We start from the raw sequence: 19,677 nt of genomic DNA, 5'->3' as shown, positions 1-19,677 counted from the left end.
TATTCATGTTGAACAAGAGAAAGCTATTTACTATTGCCACTACCAACATCCGGAAAAATAGCTTTCTCCACCACTTCAGAGATTTACGGGAAAATTTGTAGGAAGCAATATAGTGGTCTGCTTGGTCCACGCCCCCATATATTTGTTATACTGACAGATAACTGTTGGCTTTTGTATGTTTATTTGATGATCCTTGCCTCTTCTTGAGATGGTGTCAGTATCATTGTTGTAGAAATTACTCAACATTACTACATCACGCTTATCCCGCCAAGCTAAAACTAAAGTGTTGTTTGTATGACGATAGGTCTTAGTTTCATATTTTTTCAATTTTAGTTTGCCGACCAATCGTAGTTCAGCTGTCATTTATTAGTTCCTGAGAATGCCGTGCGATCGCAGCACCAATCGGAAACATCGTAGGCCGGCTAAAAATAAAGTAAAGCTGACGTCATTGCATGTTGGGATGGCGTCAGACATACGAGTGGAATGGTAAAGTAGCAATGTCGGACGACGTCCGACACACGAGTGGAAAGGGTTAAAACGAACTCTACATCGTTTCGACATCAGAGACTTCTTGACTATAAACAAATGTAATGAAGATGAAGTGGTGTTCTCATTGTATCATCAGGTACACAAAAATTGTCAGATGGATGTTGATTCTGGATTCCAGGAGTCAAATCCCTGACAGCGTCAGATTTCAGGTGCCTTATTAAGTGGAAGGTGAACTGGAGCTGAACTTAACATTCTTATTGAATCAACCCTTCCCACCATTGCTCTACATTATTTGTATTTCTGCATAATGAACATCTCAGAGCTTAATCTCTAGTTTACTTTTGTAAGTTTTTGAAGAGAAGTTCAACCTCACCCTTTACTTCTCTTTGTACTTAATTATTGTAGCTAAATAGGAGGAAGTAATATCAAATCCCTTAGCAACATCTAATATCTCTTTCTTTGGTTGTCTTCACTAACACCTTATGTTTAAATCCCGCTGTAAAAGAAGGGGTAAATGGAGAGGGTAATTTGAAGGGAAGTTTTAAAACTTGTTATTTTTGGGAATCCTTTATATTGGGACTCGACTATATTTCAAAATTAGTTCTGAAACACGTGAAAAGGACACATTTCAGAATGATTCTACGGTGAATAGACCAAATGGTTGGAACCCATACTCGTTTGCTATTGCTAGTGTTAGTGTATGTTTTAAAACCTCTCAAGTTGTATATGTTGTTATGTTTTCCCAGTTGTTAGAATTTATAATCTTGTTTCAGAAACTGCCACCGAAAGAAAACCAAACAAATTGTCAATCTGTTAAAGGAACCGTAATTGAACCTCCGACTACATTGCGTAAGTATATTTATAGAACTAAAGCCTTAAAATTGTAGTCAACTCCTGATTTATCAGTTAAGTTACCTTGGATGGCCTAAAACTGCAAGGAATTTAATCCATTTTCGTCTTCATTACATTCATTAATCATGTACGATTTGTAGGTTAAGTACTTATTAAGCTGACAGTGTATTTTCAAATTACGTACAGATGTTCCTTGAACTTTTTGATCAGGTATGGGAAAAAATTCTTCCAAAATGTCTCTATAATGATTAAACTCTCAGGCTAGAACTAACATGGATTCTGTATTATCTTTTTCTCTGGCACAAAGTTATTTATGTTGGAAACAACCTCAAAAAAATCTGGGTAAAGCATTGGAACAGAAAATGGACTCCCAAGAATTATCCAAAGGTAAACCATTTTATGTTCTGTACCAGGTGTGGATAGTTATGAGTAATTGATTTGTTGTTCCAGAAGCAGCCAGTAAGGCGGAAGCGTACTTCAATGATCGATGGCACACACCGAAAACTCTTAGTGCCAAAACCTCTTCCTCTGTCTTCCCGAACAAAATGGCTCTGGATCCTCCTGTACCCGGTGAGAAGTAGCGGTGTTTGGTTTGGTTGTATTGTTTTTGTTTTGTACTTGTTCCTTCTTTTGTTTTCTTTTGTTTTCAAATCATAATAAATTTAAAGATAGTAAATTTTCATGGCCATTTGTTATTTTCAGTTCATCTATTACAAATTTTCATTTACTAATAGTTTAATGAATAGTGTTATCGGTGGCATAGTTAAATAAAAGGTTGTTTATATCAATCTTTAAAATCTTTTCATCATGAAATGAATAAATCATTTACTTTTTGGATATTGAAAGTTTTCATTGGATCCAAATCATTTGTTCACTCCCTTAAACGAAGCCAAAGTCAATCAAGATTCAGAGAATCATATTACAGTCACATATGAGAGAAATTAAATTGTCAATTCCATTTTTTAACATAACTCCTGGGTAATTTACACACAGCATGTGAAACACTGATGACAACATTTAAGTATCTTAACCTACGTCACAGTTGGAAGGTCCTGAAATGGCTGGTTGTGTTTGAGTGTTGTACATGTGTACTTTAAAAATATCTCTAAAAGTATACATTTATTACAATCCTAAATATGTAATACATCTTTTTCCAAAAGATTTGTAGTCTAGATAATTATAATGTATAAAACTCAATGTTATTAAAACATTTGGTTTTCATATTGGTGCGAATACACTTGACAGTGCATTATGATATGACAAAAATCAAAATATGAAACAATCAAAATGTTCAATAGTTAATTTTAAGGTGACATTTTAATTTGTTCTGTTGTGTTTATTTTAGTACTTGTGGTGTGGGCATATACATTATTTTTGTTTATATAACTGTGGATTAGAGAATATCATAATCGTGTGTAATTTGTCAAAAGAATTTAGCGTTTTCAAATCGCTCAAAGGTGTAACTGCAAAAATACAAAACAATATCAGCAATCCCAGAACCAGACCCAGACTGAAATTAACATTGTAAATATAGGAAAACAAAATACACCATTGAAATCAGTAACTCTTTGTTTTGCCTGAGCACCTTCTATGTTTGACAGGATTAGATTTGACCATTGCCTTCAATATTTTTTCCTAAGACAAACATCATGTTGATGCTTGCGAATCAAGCATGAATCGGGAAGGTTTTCAACGTAATTAAAAACATTATTTTGGTGTGCTCCTGATGAGACAGTGGTACCACCTTTTCATCTATATTACATGGATAGTTGCTGGGTAAACCAGACAGACTTCTTTGGTAGTCTAGGTGTCTCTGGAGTCGAAACAATGTAAAGAGTTCGTTTTGAACGTCTTTGTGACTGACTTTTTTTATCTCTTCAGACAGCTGACGTGGACTCCAGATTCCAGGAGTCAAGTCTGTGATAGTGGCAGATTTCAACGCTACATTAAGCGGAATGTGAAATTGAGCAAAAACTGGACATTATTTTAGTCTCATTCTGTTCTTTCCCATGAGTCAAAAGCTTGTGTGAGGAGAAAGAATCATAACAGTAAGAGTTAGACAATACTTACAAAAAGTGCTCTGGTAGAAATCAAAATGGTTAAAAGATTAGAGTAAAAAATGTCCATGTATCTCCTCCATGTTTGTAAGTAATCATTGTTCTTAGATGAAGTTCAAACCATTTTTAAAATTTTTTACTTAAATAAATAAAAAATAAGAATTTCTAAAAAATGTTAATTAGAAGAAACAACTGTTATATATGATGTGATTCCTGAAATGAATTAAGGCATGATAATTTCAGTAGTGCATAAAATATATACCTAAAAGGCAAAATTATTATAATTAAAATTGGGGGTAACATGTATTGTGATTGATGAACCTAAATTAATCATATTATTTTAAACACGGCTTATAAAAATGTTGAATGTAAAAGACATCAGTACAGATCTTATAAAAACTGTGTGTTTCATTAAGAATTCGTCTTCAAAATAATACAATAATAATTTTTATTTTTTATTTTTATATTTACAAATCATTGACAATGTCAGAAATTACAGCACTCAGCTAGGTCACACAGCATGTTAATTACTTCTTACTACTGAGAGAACTGAAGGAAAGAAATTTTTATTTTCAAACCATAAAAGGTATGTTTTGTGTATAGCATACTAAACATACTGTAATGATATGTTTGAAAGCCTAAGGTTGTTCATAGAGAAGGAAAGTTGTAGCCACCAGTAACTTTCTCTTTTTATAAAGTTAAACGCAACAAGTATCTGATCCACCTGTCTCCTAACAAGAATGTGCATAACAAGAGAAAAGTGTTGTTTACACTTTTGTCAAATGCCATAATGTTATAACTCAGTGGCTCCAGGTTTATCCGAAGTTCTTGAACCATTGCACATAAGTAACATTGGTAAATGACAACTGTATGCCCACTTTGACCTGTAAAAGATTAAACTTCTTGTGAGTCCTTGTTTAAAGCCTGTTATTGACGATAGATGATTTAAAAGGATAATAGAATTTCGGATATTTGCCAATGTTATTTGTTACTAAAAAGCACTATGTTTTGAGGATTGAGATGTATCGTCGTCCTCTGGTGTCAAAAACCTTAATACGAACGGTTGAACACGTGCAAAATAAAAACTCAAAATTAAAAATTGAGAAAATAATTTTGCTACACACTAAAATGAATTTGACAAATTTTTTTATACCAAAAACTTTGGCTGTACCTAACTGGTACACAAACGGCATAAAGTCCAGACTGGTTACAAAGAACTCAAGTGATGTGACTTCACATAAACAAGAGCAGTACACAACACACGTCACATGCACCAGAGAAGGTGAAATACTGACTTGTGACTCTTTGACACTCTGCTAGGTGTAGTGACTTTGGTGAGTGATTTGAATGCAAAGGTAGGTAGTCAGGTGTTGAGACAGCTAGTCATTAAAGATGGTTATGAAACTAAAGAGCAACGTTCAGACCAGTAACATTGTAATGTACATGATCACTCACTCAGTTGTATCTCGTAATTTTAGAGTGCAGAATTCTCAGTGAGTATAGGCCTGACATCTCAGCTGGGTCTCAACTTAGAGGGTAGCTATATGACCTTAAGTAGATGAAATGATTACAGAAAAGCTGTGAGGATATGCGAGGTCATTCACCTACCCCATGTTTTGAAGTTGGATAATTTCCACTAATGATGAGCTTACCTTTTCTTTTGAGTGAATTGTGATAACCGTTCCTGCTGTAAACATGTCATTCCGTTGACAGTGAAAATAACCTTTGATCACTATAAGGGGCTGGTGTTACTACAAAAGTCATAATGTATACATTATTTGTATTTATTTATGGTAATGACCTTCAAAGATGACATCTTTTAATGCACACTATAAAATGTTCATAGCACAAATTCAATACAGTGGTTTTCAGATAAAAGGAAATTACAGGAATTAGGTTCAGTAACGCTACAACGTTGCTCGACCGTGCAGTGAGGAACGATAACGTTCAGTTCAGTTGATTTGTGTAGTGATGAGCGGTATCAAACAAATCACTGTAAAGAGCTGTTCCCAACTGAACCCCTGACCTCAGGTCAACCTGTGATTTAAGAAGAGTAGTGATAAAATCACATGTAGTGATTTAAGTTTTATCAGTAATTTATAATCAGGTAACTGCACCTATCCCTCTAGGAATATCCTATCCCATAAGAACACGTTTTCTATTTACATCCTCTTTTTTTGATTTCTGATTGTTACTGCACATAATGTATTTGTATGGTACGAAGGGTTGATTCAATGTGAATTTTGAGTTTAGCTGCGAATCCCCTTTCTCTTAGTGAAGCGCCTGGAATTTTACGCTAACAGACTTGACTCCTGAAATCTGGAGTCATGTTCGTCTGAAGAGATTCAAATAAAAACTGGTGAAGATGAAGCACACAATGAACCCTTTACACCATTTCTATGCCAGAGACACCTAGACTACAAAATATAGTGTAAGGTGAAGAGGTATTTTTATTTAGATTTATTAAGAGGAAGATAAACTGGAGCTAAACTCAAAGTTCTCTTCTGATTGTTGTCAGCAAATCAAAGAATTAAAGGTACTTTCTTAAACATCAACATTCAAAATCACAAAGTCTTAATAATGTTTAAGGTATTACATACCTTGTACTTATTTGGTGTACTGGTAGTTTGAACCTAGATTTACAATATCAGTGTTTTATTCTTTACTTCATCTACTAGGTTGTGGTTCAGTTACATTTCCCATAGGTTATTTTCGGTAATAGTACTTTAATAGTTGTGATTAGAAGTGTTTGATTTTTTTTTAATGATTGACACTTAAAAACTCAGCTTGAACTAGCCTACCATGAGTATTGTTGTGAATTTATCAACTTATATATATTCTAGTAACGAATTGGATTTGTAAATCCATTTTGTTTTGATAAGCTAACCTGGAATATCTAACAATTGGATTATTCTTTTAGTGATGTAATCTGTGTTATAAAAAAATTTGCACTGTAATCTGCATTTTTTAACGTTAAAGGACAGCAATGAATTGACTATCAATATAATGATGATGCCATAAATAGTCCTTATATTTTTATGGGACACAAATTCCACCAATAAAAGTGGTGTCTGTGTCTGTTTGGAATTTTAAAAATATACAATCTTTTGTGTATAATTAAGAAAAAATGGTTTAAAATAAATCAATAAAATAAAAATACCTTTTATTGCTAGGATTTCTTAGATACATCTGTTTCTTAGAACAAATTTTATAATTTAAATCTAATAGTATCATTACTTACTATGCTAAAAAATATTATTATAAGAAGACTCTGAGTGTCTTTATCTTGTCGCAAAGAGACAAACTCTCGTCACTAAGCTTTACCAATTAGAAGGATATTATAATGAAACAACTGTTTTGTTACATTAAACAATGATAAATAGACACAGAATTAATGTTATCATTTCCCATCATCTAACAATAGTAAAAATAGTATTTTGCAATGATACAAGAACACTGAAAAATATTTTTATTTAAACATGTACAAGTAAGAAAGGTGTGTAAATGAAGTTTTTCTTAGTAATAATAGTTTTATTTAAAACAATAAGTACAAATTTTTAAAGTTTTATAACAAACAAACATAACATGAAAAGGAGTTGTTATACTCATTTGTTTAATACAAATTTTACATCAGTGTTTTGGAATATAATCATCAAATAAATCACGGAAGTACAATTTCCATTTTACTTTTGTAAAATAGTTTTAGAAAACGTTTACATATCCAGCCTTATTCATTTTTAGTAGAAGACCAAGTGCAGCTAAAAAAGAAACTCACCTGTTTGGTCAATATTAAGAACATCAGAGATATTGAAAATTACCTTGTTTAAAACTGTTAAGTTAAACCATGTAAGTGAATTAAACTGTATTGACATTGTCTGGCGCTAAATTTATTTTGACACATTGAAAAATCCAGACTCAGCAAGTATGTGCCATTAACATTCCTGTACCAAATTTACCCTGTTGTCCAAAGAATATCTTAAGTATAGTAAAAATAGCGCAAATTAAAAATTCCCCCTTGATAACAAGACCAATCTGTCGCGCAGGGTTACAAGTGATGTGTAATGAAGCAACGATACGGGTGCGACCAGATCTGCCTGCGTCTGCGCAGTGGCCCACGCTCGGTGCCAAGAGTACCAAGGCACACATCGCTCGGCACTTCTCCAACACCGTCAAGATTCACGGGCTCGAGCGGCGACTCAGCAGTGAAAAGTTCATCTCCTTTCATTGAATATTTGCTCAATGTTCAGCCTTGCTCATCAAAGACTCTGTACGGTTTTTTGTTTCTATGTGAATTTTAGTATTGTATTGTTGAAATTAAAGAATATACAGTTTTGCAGTTGTTGCATTATTCGATTTTTGTTCTTTGTCATTACATATTGTAATCCAGCAGTGTTGGATGTTTAACTTTTTTCCAAGTATTCATGACACCCAATCACTTCTGGTTGGTTTATACCTTCCAGTTGAACCTACCACTGGGCACAGCAAAAACCAATGTGTCACTTAAATCAGGGGAACCTTATGGATGTCCAGGAGTGGCACATCACTAACCTCAAATTTTAAGAATCTGGGGCACAAGGGTAGTTCGATTGGTCTAGTCTACTTTGATAGATGACTGTTGGAGTTGGTGGAGTTCGTTCCTTAAGAGTCAAAGGCTCTTGATAGCCTACATATAAGGGTGTGCCACCTCCTGCCTGCTTTGACTGGAGAGGCTGGTTCAGAGCTGGCTTCCCCTTCTTCCGAGGGGCCATGACTTGAGATTAGTGCCCTAAGTTCTTCCTCATAGATATCAACAGGAGGCGGCCCTACCTCCAACCTTACCCATCCAGAATACCCTTTCCCTCCGGAAGCATTACAAAGGTCCTTATAGGGCTAGGTGCTATTTCTAAGCTTCTTGTTCTAAGAAAACGAAAAAAAAGTATTGACCACTCACTGTAACGGTCACACCCAAGTGTGTATTTGATCCACCACAGTACAATGAGGAGTAAAAATGCACCAAACTGTTACAATTAAGATTTATCTGGATGTGTTACTGGTAGATATAACCATTATACAGAAGTAGGATGTGTACAGTGACATTATCAGGATAACAAGTTCCAAAGATCTCCACTAGATGTCACGATATGTCAGTAAAAATACTGCTTTCCCTTATAGGACCAATCAGCATATGCCGTGCACACTCTTCAAATGGTTAAAGAAGTCCAATAATAGAGCAACTGTTTGGGCCACTAGTGTAATAAATGTATTTTAAATTATAAAGAATATTACTTTTTGAGAGCATGACTCAAAATTCGTGTATGCATGCACCCATTTCTTTATATGAACAAATAAAAAGTATCTGTTAATAAGATTAATTATTTTTTAATAACACAGTTTTTATATAAATATTCGTTTAGTTAAAATTTAAAACTAACTCTTAAATAAAGCTTTTATTAGTCAAAGAGAGCAAAAGCTAAATTTCAATTTGAAAAATTGGTTAGTGATAAATTGGGCATGGAAAATTCAACTTAGGCTATATTCAAACGTATGTCGTTATAGTTCCATTTGATAGAATTGAGTGAGTGTGTGAAGTTAAAAAGCCTTTGTAATATTACACGAGATTGTGAATTTAATTGCCTTAATTCCTGTTACTCAAAGTAAACTTGATAAGAAAATAGTCCTTATACGTTGCCTTGGATAGGTTCATTAGATGTCCTCAACCAATAATAAGCTACAAGATAAGAGCAGCTTAAAAGCTTATCCTGTAAATTACATAATATAATGACATGTCTTTTACAAACTAAAAGGTTTCTTGCAATTAAATTATATCAAAACAATTATTTGATATTTCATTATGTTTCGTAGTCAAGGCTGTTTAAAGTTTTAACAAAGAATAATCAATTATATATGCAAAGCAAAAACAAGAGCTTATAACTCTCAAATAATTTACAATAACTTTTTTCTTACAAGTTTTTTTATATCTCGTAAACCCTGATAGTTGTTGTACAAAGTATGAGAAGTGTATGAATGCAACTAGATCTTGATTGAATTGAATTGAAAGTCTCTTTATTCATTGAATATACATTTTTCACACATTGAGTAGCATCATAAAAATTATTTAACTAATATACTTATAAATTAAGAGGTTATAATGTAATCAAATACCCTAATCCTATAAATAGGCAATCAATTGTGAAAGATAGTATATATATATATATATATATATATATATATACATATATATATATATATATATATATATATATATATACATACATATATATATATATATATGTATATATAAACATATATGTGTGTGTGTGTGTGTGTGTGTTTCTCAGTAAGTTTACAATACAGTATATTCTATTCATTTTAAAGATCAAACTTGCAGTCATACATTTGTAGGTTATGACATGGAACAAAAATAAACCGATACGGTACGTAGGTATATTGAAGGTCCCGACAGATCGTAACAAAAGAGTTAGTGCACAAACAGACAGATTGTCCTTTGAACTTATGACTCCAAAATGAGTAGGGTTCTCCTTGGACAAAGAGGAACCTATGTACCAAGTTTTAAGTCTCCAAAACTTTTCTAGCATGAGTTACCAGACAGACAGACAACACGATTTTAAGAAGGCCTTGTTCAATCCATAATAAATTGTTTAAAAACTACTTTTAAGGAAAAAAACAACAATATACTAGATCTTGTGAGGTTGAAGGTGTTGCAACTTCTAATTGGTTAAAAAGAATTTGTAAGCTGCTAAACTGATAGGTAGTCAACATACTATGAGTATTATAATTCTTAAAAACTATTAAAGAATCTTCAATTTAATTTTTCAAGATGGCAACCACTTATGAAACCTACCAGTATTTCAGAAGACATATTTTATTTCAAAATCAAAGTGCCTTGAATTCAGAAGGATGAACGATTTAATGGTATTTTGTTAAAGCAGTTAATTTAACGGAAGTCTTTTTTATAACTTGTTTTATAAATATCATTATACTATTTAATTTATTTAACACTTATCCAAGGCATGAAAGGGGTCATTTTTAGGACCAGAAGTGACAGAGTTGACAAGGATAAAAGCCCATTCAGGTTGGTCAAAGGATACTGAGTGGCCGGCATTGCGTACCATCACATCATACAAATTGCAATTACCCTTCAGGTACCCAACCTGTCTTCCATTAACACACCACTTCTGCCTGGTTGCGTTTTTGAAGCATTCTTCTCCACTCCAGTTCAGATTGTTCTCGAAGTTCTCAACGGTCGGATAAGCCGTAAGGAGGTCTAGTTGGCCCGTGTAGAACACTATAAAATAATCCTCTAGAAGCACCTCAACCCACGGTTTCACTGATAGAACAGGATCGACTCCCAATCTTTCCTCCACCACGCTGTTGTAAAACGAAAAATTTGTGTTTCCAACATGAAGTGATCTACGAATTTCCGGTCTTTGTATGAATTCCTCGTAAGGCGTTGGTAGTGTAACATCATCCTCGAGAAAGTTAGTTATACTGACATTTCCCACGTAAGTGGTGTACAGATCAGTGAGTTCGGCAATTCGAACTTGAATTGCTTGTTTATACTCTCTGTTCTTTAAGTATTCAGAAAACCTATCCTGATAGTCATAATAAACGTCTCGTCCGTTTGTATCAACCAGTCCCAGCTGATAAAGTGAACTACCTAAATCATTTTGGTAGAGAGCATCCATCCAACCATTCCCGATCATCATTCCTCTCAGATTGATCTTCACCTCAGCATCAGGGTTGTTTTTGTGAATCGTGTAACCCAAAGCCGGGATAAAGTGACCTGCATAGGAATAACCGGTGATGAAGAACTTATTTCTTCTGAAGTAAGGAAACAACTGAAAGAATTGGACGATCGCATAGTACAGTTCCTTACCAATTTCTTTTTCGTTTTCAGCGTAACATCCTCTCCTGGTGAAGCTATAACCTGTACCAACCGGTTGATCGATGAAGAGAAGGTTGTTCTTGACATTCCAGGAAAACCGTCTTCGTCCCAACTTCTCTTTATAGGTCAAGGGCCCATTTTCCTCGAACAAGCTGTAGATTGAAGAAACTCCTGGGCCTCCTTGGAGGAAAAGTACAACAGGAGCATCCTTTTTCCTTTGTTGGGCTGGGAAGAACCAGAAGAAAATATTCGACCCACAACCCTTGTTGACAGTGAAGTATCCGGAGAAACTCGTGGTGTTTCCGATGTCAGGTCTCACCCTAGCTCTTCTCCGGGCCTCTGACACATTTCCTGCTCGTATCAGTGGGGTCAATATTAAAGGCTCTCCCACATCAAAATTATTAACTGCGCTAGAATCTACAAAATGTTCATCAAGTAACAATACCTTTGTGCACAAAACCACTGACACTGTTACAAAGATCCACATCTCGCGATATCAGACATGCAACTGATAACAACACAGCATGTGCCTTGAGTTTGTACGCTTTATTTGTTACGCAGCAGTTTTCTGAGAGGCTAAAATACCGTAATAGATTGGTATCAGACATGTTTTCCTTATGTCACTGTGTAAGTTTACAGAGCACACTGCTATATCTAGAATGCAAAGTGTACTGTATTTGAACTAAAATAAGCATGTAATACATTAGTTGTAATTTGTTCATATTTATTGCATTTAGTTTTATTATATTATTATTGCCATTTATTTGAAAATTTGAAAACATTTTTGATGGTAATTATTTGGCTATAAATATAGCTATTTGAGTATTCAAATCCTGTTCCTCCACAATGTAAATAAAATATAATATTATATAAAAACATTTGATGTACAAAGCAATTTACTATGATTTTAATGTTATGGTACCACAAAACTAGCACAATAGTTATTCTATTCCTAACTTACAATATTTGGAAAATTTTTAAAAATAATTGTGTTATTTTCTTTAATATTAACAAAATGGCACCTAATAAAAATTATTAAAGTCAAATAGCAAAAAAAAACAAGCAAACAAAACAGTATAGTTATAAAAAATTTATTAGGTATAACTATTTGAACAATTTCATTACAATTCCAATACAAAGTGATAGTATTAGCATTCCAAACAAAAAATGTCCTATAAACATAGTTTCAGGAATGTGTATTTTGTATTTTTACAAAATACAAAATACACGCCCCTGTTGCCATTTTCTATTTTTTATAAAAAACATTAATACTTAGAACTACTAAAGTATATCAAATTTTTCAAATAGATATTAATAAATAAGAGAAAACTTTTAAAAAATTAGTGTAATTTTCTTGAATATCAACAAAATTGTGTCTGTTGAAATTTTTTAAATTCAAATAAAAAAACCAATATAGTTATACAAAAATTAAAGATTACCAAGTATTTTGTAATATTTTTCAACAATTCCAACAGTATTTTTTTCAATTAAATCCGTCAACGCATAAGCGAGCATAATCACTTAAATTTTTTTTTTTTTATTTACAAAATGCTAACTATTTTTCAATATATTTATAACAATTCAATGGTAATTTTTCCATTAAATCCGTCATACTGACATGTTTAAGAGAAAGAAATTACTTTGCGATGTTGTAAGTAATAAATAAAGGTAACAATACTCAGGATTCAGTATGCTTATACTTGCTGTATATTTTCTAATTGACAATGGATGTAAATAAACTTGAAGACACAAAATAAATATTAATGGTGTCCAGTTCAGGTAGAAAGCAGATAAGTTTTGCTGTTATAGATAAGGCAGTTACAAAGTCTCCAGACAGATAACAAGGAGTTGAGCAGGCTGGAAAACAATCAAGTCAGTCTATTGACAAACAAACAAGCACTGATGATATAAGGTTATATTCCTCAGACACATTGTTTATTCAATGACTTCTGCATGAATTGTTGAATCATGAAAAACAGGAAGACAATACTCAAATAGTTACAGTACTTCCTGTTACCAAATATTAGAGGTTACTTTGTTCATTAAATATCCCCTATGTAAAAGTTGTGATAGTTAGAAAACCCTTTCAGTGCAGATTTCTATGTAGTAAAAGCGAAAATAATGATTGAAAGCAATTGTTATTCAGTGTCATATAAGCAAGTGCTACTAGTCTACGAAACAGTAAGTTCTTTTTTGGTCCACACATTTTGCTAGGTTATTGAAGGGTAGTAGAATCTAATGTTTTGTTACCACTATTGTACCTGTCCAAACTAGTACAACCATTTTTACGCAGTTAGCACTTTCTAATTCAAATTGTTTTAAATAAACAGAGGTCACATTTATAGAATTCACCAAAATAGCAACTCACCCACTTAATGTCTAGTATAAGACATAAGATATTTATTGCCATTGATCACATATATATACACAATGAAATAGGCATTGTCAATACACTCTTAGTATAAAACATACTAATATAGAAACAAACCATTATTGAAAACCACAAAACAGATTTAAGAGACTCAAAAACGTTTACCTTACAGTTGTTAAATAAACTTATATTTTAAAATTAAAATCCAATGATTTAAAACTGAATATTGACATCCATATTTAAAAACTCATCAATTGAATGAAATGGATTATTTAAAGTCACAAATAAAATTTTCTTTTAAAATTAGTTATGGGAGTAAACATGAGCAATTTCTGGAAGCTTGTTAAAAAAATCTTACACAATTATTTACCATATGGGATGTTCCAAATTTGGTCAGTCGATGTTGAGGAATGTCAAGCTGTTTTATTTCTGGTGTTGTGTGTATAAAACTGATTTCTAATGAAAAAGTAGAAAAAGTAATAATAATATCTATTTTGAAAATATGTTTCCCTAACAATCAAAAATTTATTAATTTAACTTTTAATTTTAAATTAAGCATAATCTTTCAAATAACACTTCATCTGAATTATAAGTAAATTGCACATAACCAAGTATGGTTAGTTTCTCATTTCAGATTAACTAATTTTTCATTTAATAATATGTTCCTTGCTGCCTTCAGAATATTGCCAATATTCATTGCTCTTGTCAAAAGTTGTAAAAATATATTAAAAATTTTTACTTTTGAAGATCTCTGACCTCTGATAAGATTTATTATTAGGCCTAATGGTCCTCCAGTCCATTGTTATAGGCTCCATAAATAATTGTTAACCCTGAAACTAGCAAAAACCGTAATTTACAACACACTCTTCCCCATCGTGAGTACAGATTTGTACACATTACAATTTATGTAGTTTAAATAGTTTTTTTAACTCTTAAAAGCTAAAAGCTATTATTATGGTCATGGTTTTCTTTTTAATAGTTAAGACAAAAAAATGCAAAAGGGGGTTTATCATTTTGAAACTTGTTAGGATGAATCAAGTAATTTTGGCATTAAAATAGGTTTAGAATCATTTTTGGACCTCTTACTCAGTTTAAGCTCTACCCCCTCTTACAAATGCTTTATACTTTCTCACATTACACCAAAAATGAAACTTGTAGCTTCTGAGTATTTGGTTACGAATTCCATGCCATGAGAGCCTATCATGTAAACATTTTATCCCTTGTAATATGTAATAAAGGTCCAATGTGCGACTTGAATAGCTTTTATTTTTTAATAGTTCAAATGCTGAAAGCCAATTTTCTACGTATAAGCAACAAATGTATTTGAATTGATAGAGAAATTTACCCTAACAAAGACATCAATCATCGCATTGCCCACTATGGATATCAAAAGGGTTAAAAATAAGAAACAAAAATGTTTTTCTCAGATCACATTTTTCTTAGCCTGACACACATAAAACCAACCAGATAACACATAAATAATGCTAAATCAGTTTCAGGCGACTATATTGGTTAAAAGTGATGACTTTGTCTCTTTATCTAGTTGTTTAACGGTTGTATAATAATTATTTATGTGTGTGTTGGTTGGTTTTATGGGTGTCAAGCTAAAGAAATATGATCGAAGAAATATATTACAGTATATTTTTTATACGCTTCTATTTTGATCTCCACCAAAACTAGCGTGGCTGATAATCTATTTATTTCCTAGGAAAAATTCTCTATCAATTCTAGGAAAAACCAAATTGTGTACTTATGCAATCCAAGTTGGCCCTTGGTCTCAGATGAGAATATCTGCAATCACTTATACTCACATTAAATTTCTTTTCTGTAAAATCCACATAATGAGTTTCTACTCTTTGAGAAATGAATTAAAAGTGCCATTATTGCTCATGAATAAAACAAATGTTATTAAAGAGGAAATATAGGTTTAATCTATTCAAATAATTGTGATTTATTCAGTTTTAAAAATGAGAATAAGATTTCAAGAGTATGTATTAGCTAAAAACTTTAGCTATAGTAATTAATGATGTTCTTACATCCATGAGTGTCCAAGAGTTATGAATTGTCTATCCACCAATTCTTCTGTGAGATCAGAGATAAGTTCTGTACCTTCCTCTCCTCCGATTGCAAGATGGAAGTTTACAATCTCCTCTTTGCTCCACGTCTTCAAACCGTTCTCATCTATATGAATATCATATTTCATCACTGGCAGGAAGAAAGAGCAGTGCATAAACCCCCATATAGCTTTTTGTCTCATGGCTTCTTTGATCTCTTCCAGCGAAGGCACTGTTATCCCGGGTACAGCGCTTGAGAGTGAGGTGTGGTAAGATTGCAGCAGGTCATCCCAATGAGCATGCCTGACCTCTTTGGAGCAGTTGAGGAAAAGCAATAGTGAGATGTCAATCGCTACAGATGAACAACGGGATGTGGCCATGTCGAAGAATTTAACATCTGAAGGCTTACCATCAGTATATTGAAAGAGCATGTTGTTCCTACAGAAGTCTCCATGACAGATGACTGCAAGAGGATCATCGGCAGAGGTCAGATTTTGAAAAATGTCAAGGAAATTGTTGTCGATGCGCTTCAAAAACCTCTCTAGCACCTCGATGTGTTTACCTTTTTCCAAAAGTGGCTGAACAGCTCTATGTACACAAGCTTTTGACACAAAATGAAACAGTCCATTATCCTTATGAAGAGGCTCCTTGAAATTTGTAGCCATCATCGTAAATTCCTCGAGTGACCTTTCTTTTGCAGCGTACGACAAAGCATGAAATCTCCCTAGCTTGGTGAGTGCAAGAGATAAGTGATCAAAGTCCAAATTTAAGGTGCTTTCTGACAGATGGTAATTCTGAGACCTCAAATCTTCCATGATAATAACGTTGTCAGATCCCGTAATTAAATCGTTCCCATAATAAAAACCTGCAAAGCTATCCTCAGCGATGTTCTCTTTATTGAGGTAAGGTAGCATTCGGGAATACATGAAGACCTCATTGTAGAACATGACGTTACTGTTCAATGTCTTCTTCACTGTTTCATCGAATGGCTCGAACTTCACTAATACAGGCATTTCAACTTTTTCATTATTCTTACACACAGTCACCATGATGAAAACAGCATTTGAACAAAACTGATCCTTTGGCATCGACTCCGTATCAAATTTGAAACCGATATACTTGATGCCGTCCTTGTTGAATGCAGCAGGAAGAATCTCCGTTTTCAATTTTTCAATTAACATCTTTTGCAACCGAGTAAACTCACTAGGAAATAGTGAAATGTAACAAGTGAAGACACTGTGTTTAACTAGTAAGAATGAAGTTTTGCCACCACTACTATCACTAATGACACTGTGACCTCAATGATAAAATACATGTGACACAGATAATTGGAAGTGGTTACCCTAATTGGCTTGGACAGGGATTTAATTACAGAGCATTATCCCCCTCTTTCTCCAATACATTATAAGAAAATGTGACAAATTGATAACAAGTTATGGTTTTCGTTTAATAGGTTGTTTCACGCTAGTTCTTGTTAAATTGCATAATTTAGTGATCGTACAAGTACGGTCGGCATACAATAATATTATTATTTAATTACCTTAAGGATACCTCTGTGGGGTTAACTTTCATTTGTTATGTTCCACTTTGTTAACTTGCGTTGACTCGCTTTTCTCATAACTATAAAAACGTACCTTTAAGAACAGCTGTAATGGCGGCCATCTTGATTGTAGTCCCATAAAAACAATGTTAATGGTCTCAATTTTAAAATATATTTTTAGATTTTTTAGTATTTTTATTGGTTATTCAAAAAAGAACGAACCTTTTTGAGTATTTTAATGATGTAGTAACATCGTTAAAATACGAAAAAAAGTGCCAAACTACAAAAACTAAAGAGTGTTAATCGTGAATGCGTATTAACCGTATCTTACACATCTCCCATAGCTCTTTGTTTAAAGATACGGGAGTAAAAAATGTGTATTCCAGTATGTGAAGAGAATCACTTCAACTCTAAACACCTCAAAAGTATGTTTTAAAATTTTCTTCAGAACTGTTAGATATATTTTGGCTATTTTAAATAGTGATTGCTATATGTTTTAGCTCATTAAAATATCCAACTTTAATTTATTGAATTCCAAAAAGAATATAATGGAATCTTTACATCCTTAAAATCTTTCTACCATTAGTTATATCACACGTATACAACACATGTACAAATATCAACATGGTTTTAAGGTAATGTTGCGTTCTTAATAAAGATTCATGCAAAATTTCAAATCTGTATCTCAATTCATTCCTGAGATTACTTTCTGAGTAACAGGCTTTCTTAACACAGCCAAATAGCATGGACGTACATGTGTTATCATTAACCCAATCTTTTTATTTAGAAATGGAGTTACATACAAAATTTCAAATTCGTAGCTCAGTTAGCTCTTTAGATATTCTGTGGAAAACAGACAGATGGATAGATTCTTGTTGCCAGCCCTCTTAGTGATATCTACATATATACAATTTTAAGGTTATAGCTTAATTTGTTTTCAAGATATCCTGCAGAAGTTAAGCTTTGCCATTACTCAGCCAAACTCATGGAGTAACCTGTACCATCACTGTATTCAATGTCTCCTATATAGAAATAATGCTTCATGCAAAAATTCAAATCCATGTGTCAATTCGTTCTCAATGTATCCTACAGACAGACAGACAAAAGATAAATTTTTATTTGGGATGAAATGAAAGATTAAAACAGTGATAAAAGGCTTATGGAAAGGTCTGTCTGTGTTTTTATAACTTGGCGTACAAGTTTGAACAAATAAATGTTTCATTTCCTTTAATTTATTATGATTTTGTAAGATTTTTAATACCAAAGATTATGGATTGTAACAACAAATTTTATTTTTAGTTTAAAGAGCTGTAAGGCTCTAGCAATTTGAGGAAATTCCTCCATATAAGCAATTACATGAAATTTTTGTTAGGTATTAATAGTTTTAAATGGCAAATACCTCTATTGAATAAAAGTTCTTTTTTTATAAAAATATTTCATGTTGATTTCAAGTAAAAGTCACAGGGAGACAAATAAAACTTCAACTTGCAATTTCCAAAATGTTCTGGTGGTGTAAAAACATGAAACATTACTCATAACATGTATTGGAGGAACTATTTAACCATATTTTGAGAAAGTGTTTAAATTCCACTGCTTATAGATCTGAACCAAATGTAAAAATTCCAATTTGCAAACTTTTGAAATTTTTTTCTACAGGAAATTCAATAACATTTTGTATTCAATTCTATGTGGACTCCTTTATTTACAAATCATTCAAACTGTACAATGAATAGCGCCAACATCACTATCAATATAACTATATTATATATATATACTAATATAAATTCAGATTTGTTTAGGTATGATTTCAGTTTGTATTTTGTAATCATCTAGATTTTTTTACTGCACTAGTTATAAATTCTGTGGGGAGATAGCATAGAAACCTTGTACCCATAACATGTGTCTTTTTTCAAAAAACAGTCTGTGTTCGTCCATAGGGCAATTGTATTGTAATTATGTTTACTTGCTAAGTTTAAATTTGAATTTTTCTTTACATGAATCACTGTCTGTAATATATAAAAACCTTAACCGTAATAATACCAATTTCAGCAAAATGATGCTTGACGGAAATCTCATTCTTCAGGAATGTTTTGTATCATCATGCTTGTTTATTTTTTTTCATCATGATCGTTTTGTATCACTGAACGATAGAAAATATCCGGAAAAATCCTGTTTCCTTCATAATCCTTCCATCATCAAAAACAAACTTCAAACAAAGAATCATTGTTGAGACTGCATATGATTCTAATGGCTCTTTTTTGTTGCAATAACTAACTGTCCATATTTCCGTTTGTAGTACCACCCTCCATATATGCCAATTCCAAAAACTAAACAGGAATGAATTAATGAAAAAATATAGTTTTTAGAGTAAATTAATTGCTAAATTTTGACATTTGCCTTAGTGAATATATTCCTGAAGCCATTTTCTT

General features: G+C 32.7%; 4 protein-coding genes across 5 annotated transcripts in view; 2 read left to right on the top strand and 2 right to left on the bottom strand.

The window, feature by feature from the left end:
- The window catches only part of LOC124365783 (tubulin polyglutamylase ttll6-like), a 35,992-nt gene extending 28,258 nt beyond the window's left edge, over positions 1 to 7,734 (top strand). Inside the window, exons 15-17 of one of the 2 annotated variants that reach the window (XM_046821795.1) lie at positions 1,263 to 1,338; positions 1,795 to 1,911; positions 7,442 to 7,734. In XM_046821795.1, coding sequence (XP_046677751.1) covers positions 1,263 to 1,338; positions 1,795 to 1,911; positions 7,442 to 7,626 — 378 coding nt within the window. In that variant the 3' untranslated portion in view covers positions 7,627 to 7,734. Of the gene's footprint in view, positions 1 to 1,262; positions 1,339 to 1,791; positions 1,912 to 7,441 lie in introns of both variants that reach the window. The other variant, XM_046821794.1, reaches the window with a different exon arrangement.
- Positions 7,735 to 10,390: 2,656 nt separating this feature from the next.
- On the bottom strand, positions 10,391 to 11,770 carry LOC124366660 (venom serine carboxypeptidase-like). The gene has a single exon (XM_046823262.1). The coding sequence runs from the start codon at positions 11,768 to 11,770 to the stop codon at positions 10,391 to 10,393; it is 1,380 nt and encodes a 459-aa protein (XP_046679218.1).
- A 1,197-nt stretch (positions 11,771 to 12,967) lies between these two features.
- On the bottom strand, positions 12,968 to 16,984 carry LOC124365782. Its single transcript, XM_046821793.1, has one exon. The coding sequence runs from the start codon at positions 16,887 to 16,889 to the stop codon at positions 15,687 to 15,689; it is 1,203 nt and encodes a 400-aa protein (XP_046677749.1). The 5' UTR covers positions 16,890 to 16,984; the 3' UTR covers positions 12,968 to 15,686.
- The window catches only part of LOC124365780 (protein pygopus-like), a 56,512-nt gene continuing 50,105 nt past the window's right edge, over positions 13,271 to 19,677 (top strand). Inside the window, 1 exon segment of the mRNA XM_046821791.1 lies at positions 13,271 to 13,464. Within this exon segment, the coding sequence (XP_046677747.1) occupies positions 13,405 to 13,464 (60 nt within the window). The 5' untranslated portion in view covers positions 13,271 to 13,404.

Source organism: Homalodisca vitripennis, chromosome 7 (assembly GCF_021130785.1).
Source record: "Homalodisca vitripennis isolate AUS2020 chromosome 7, UT_GWSS_2.1, whole genome shotgun sequence".
Classification (NCBI taxonomy): Eukaryota; Metazoa; Arthropoda; class Insecta; order Hemiptera; family Cicadellidae; genus Homalodisca; species Homalodisca vitripennis.
The sequence above is the reverse complement of the archived record's forward strand: the minus strand, read 5'-3'. Positions and strand labels throughout refer to the sequence as shown.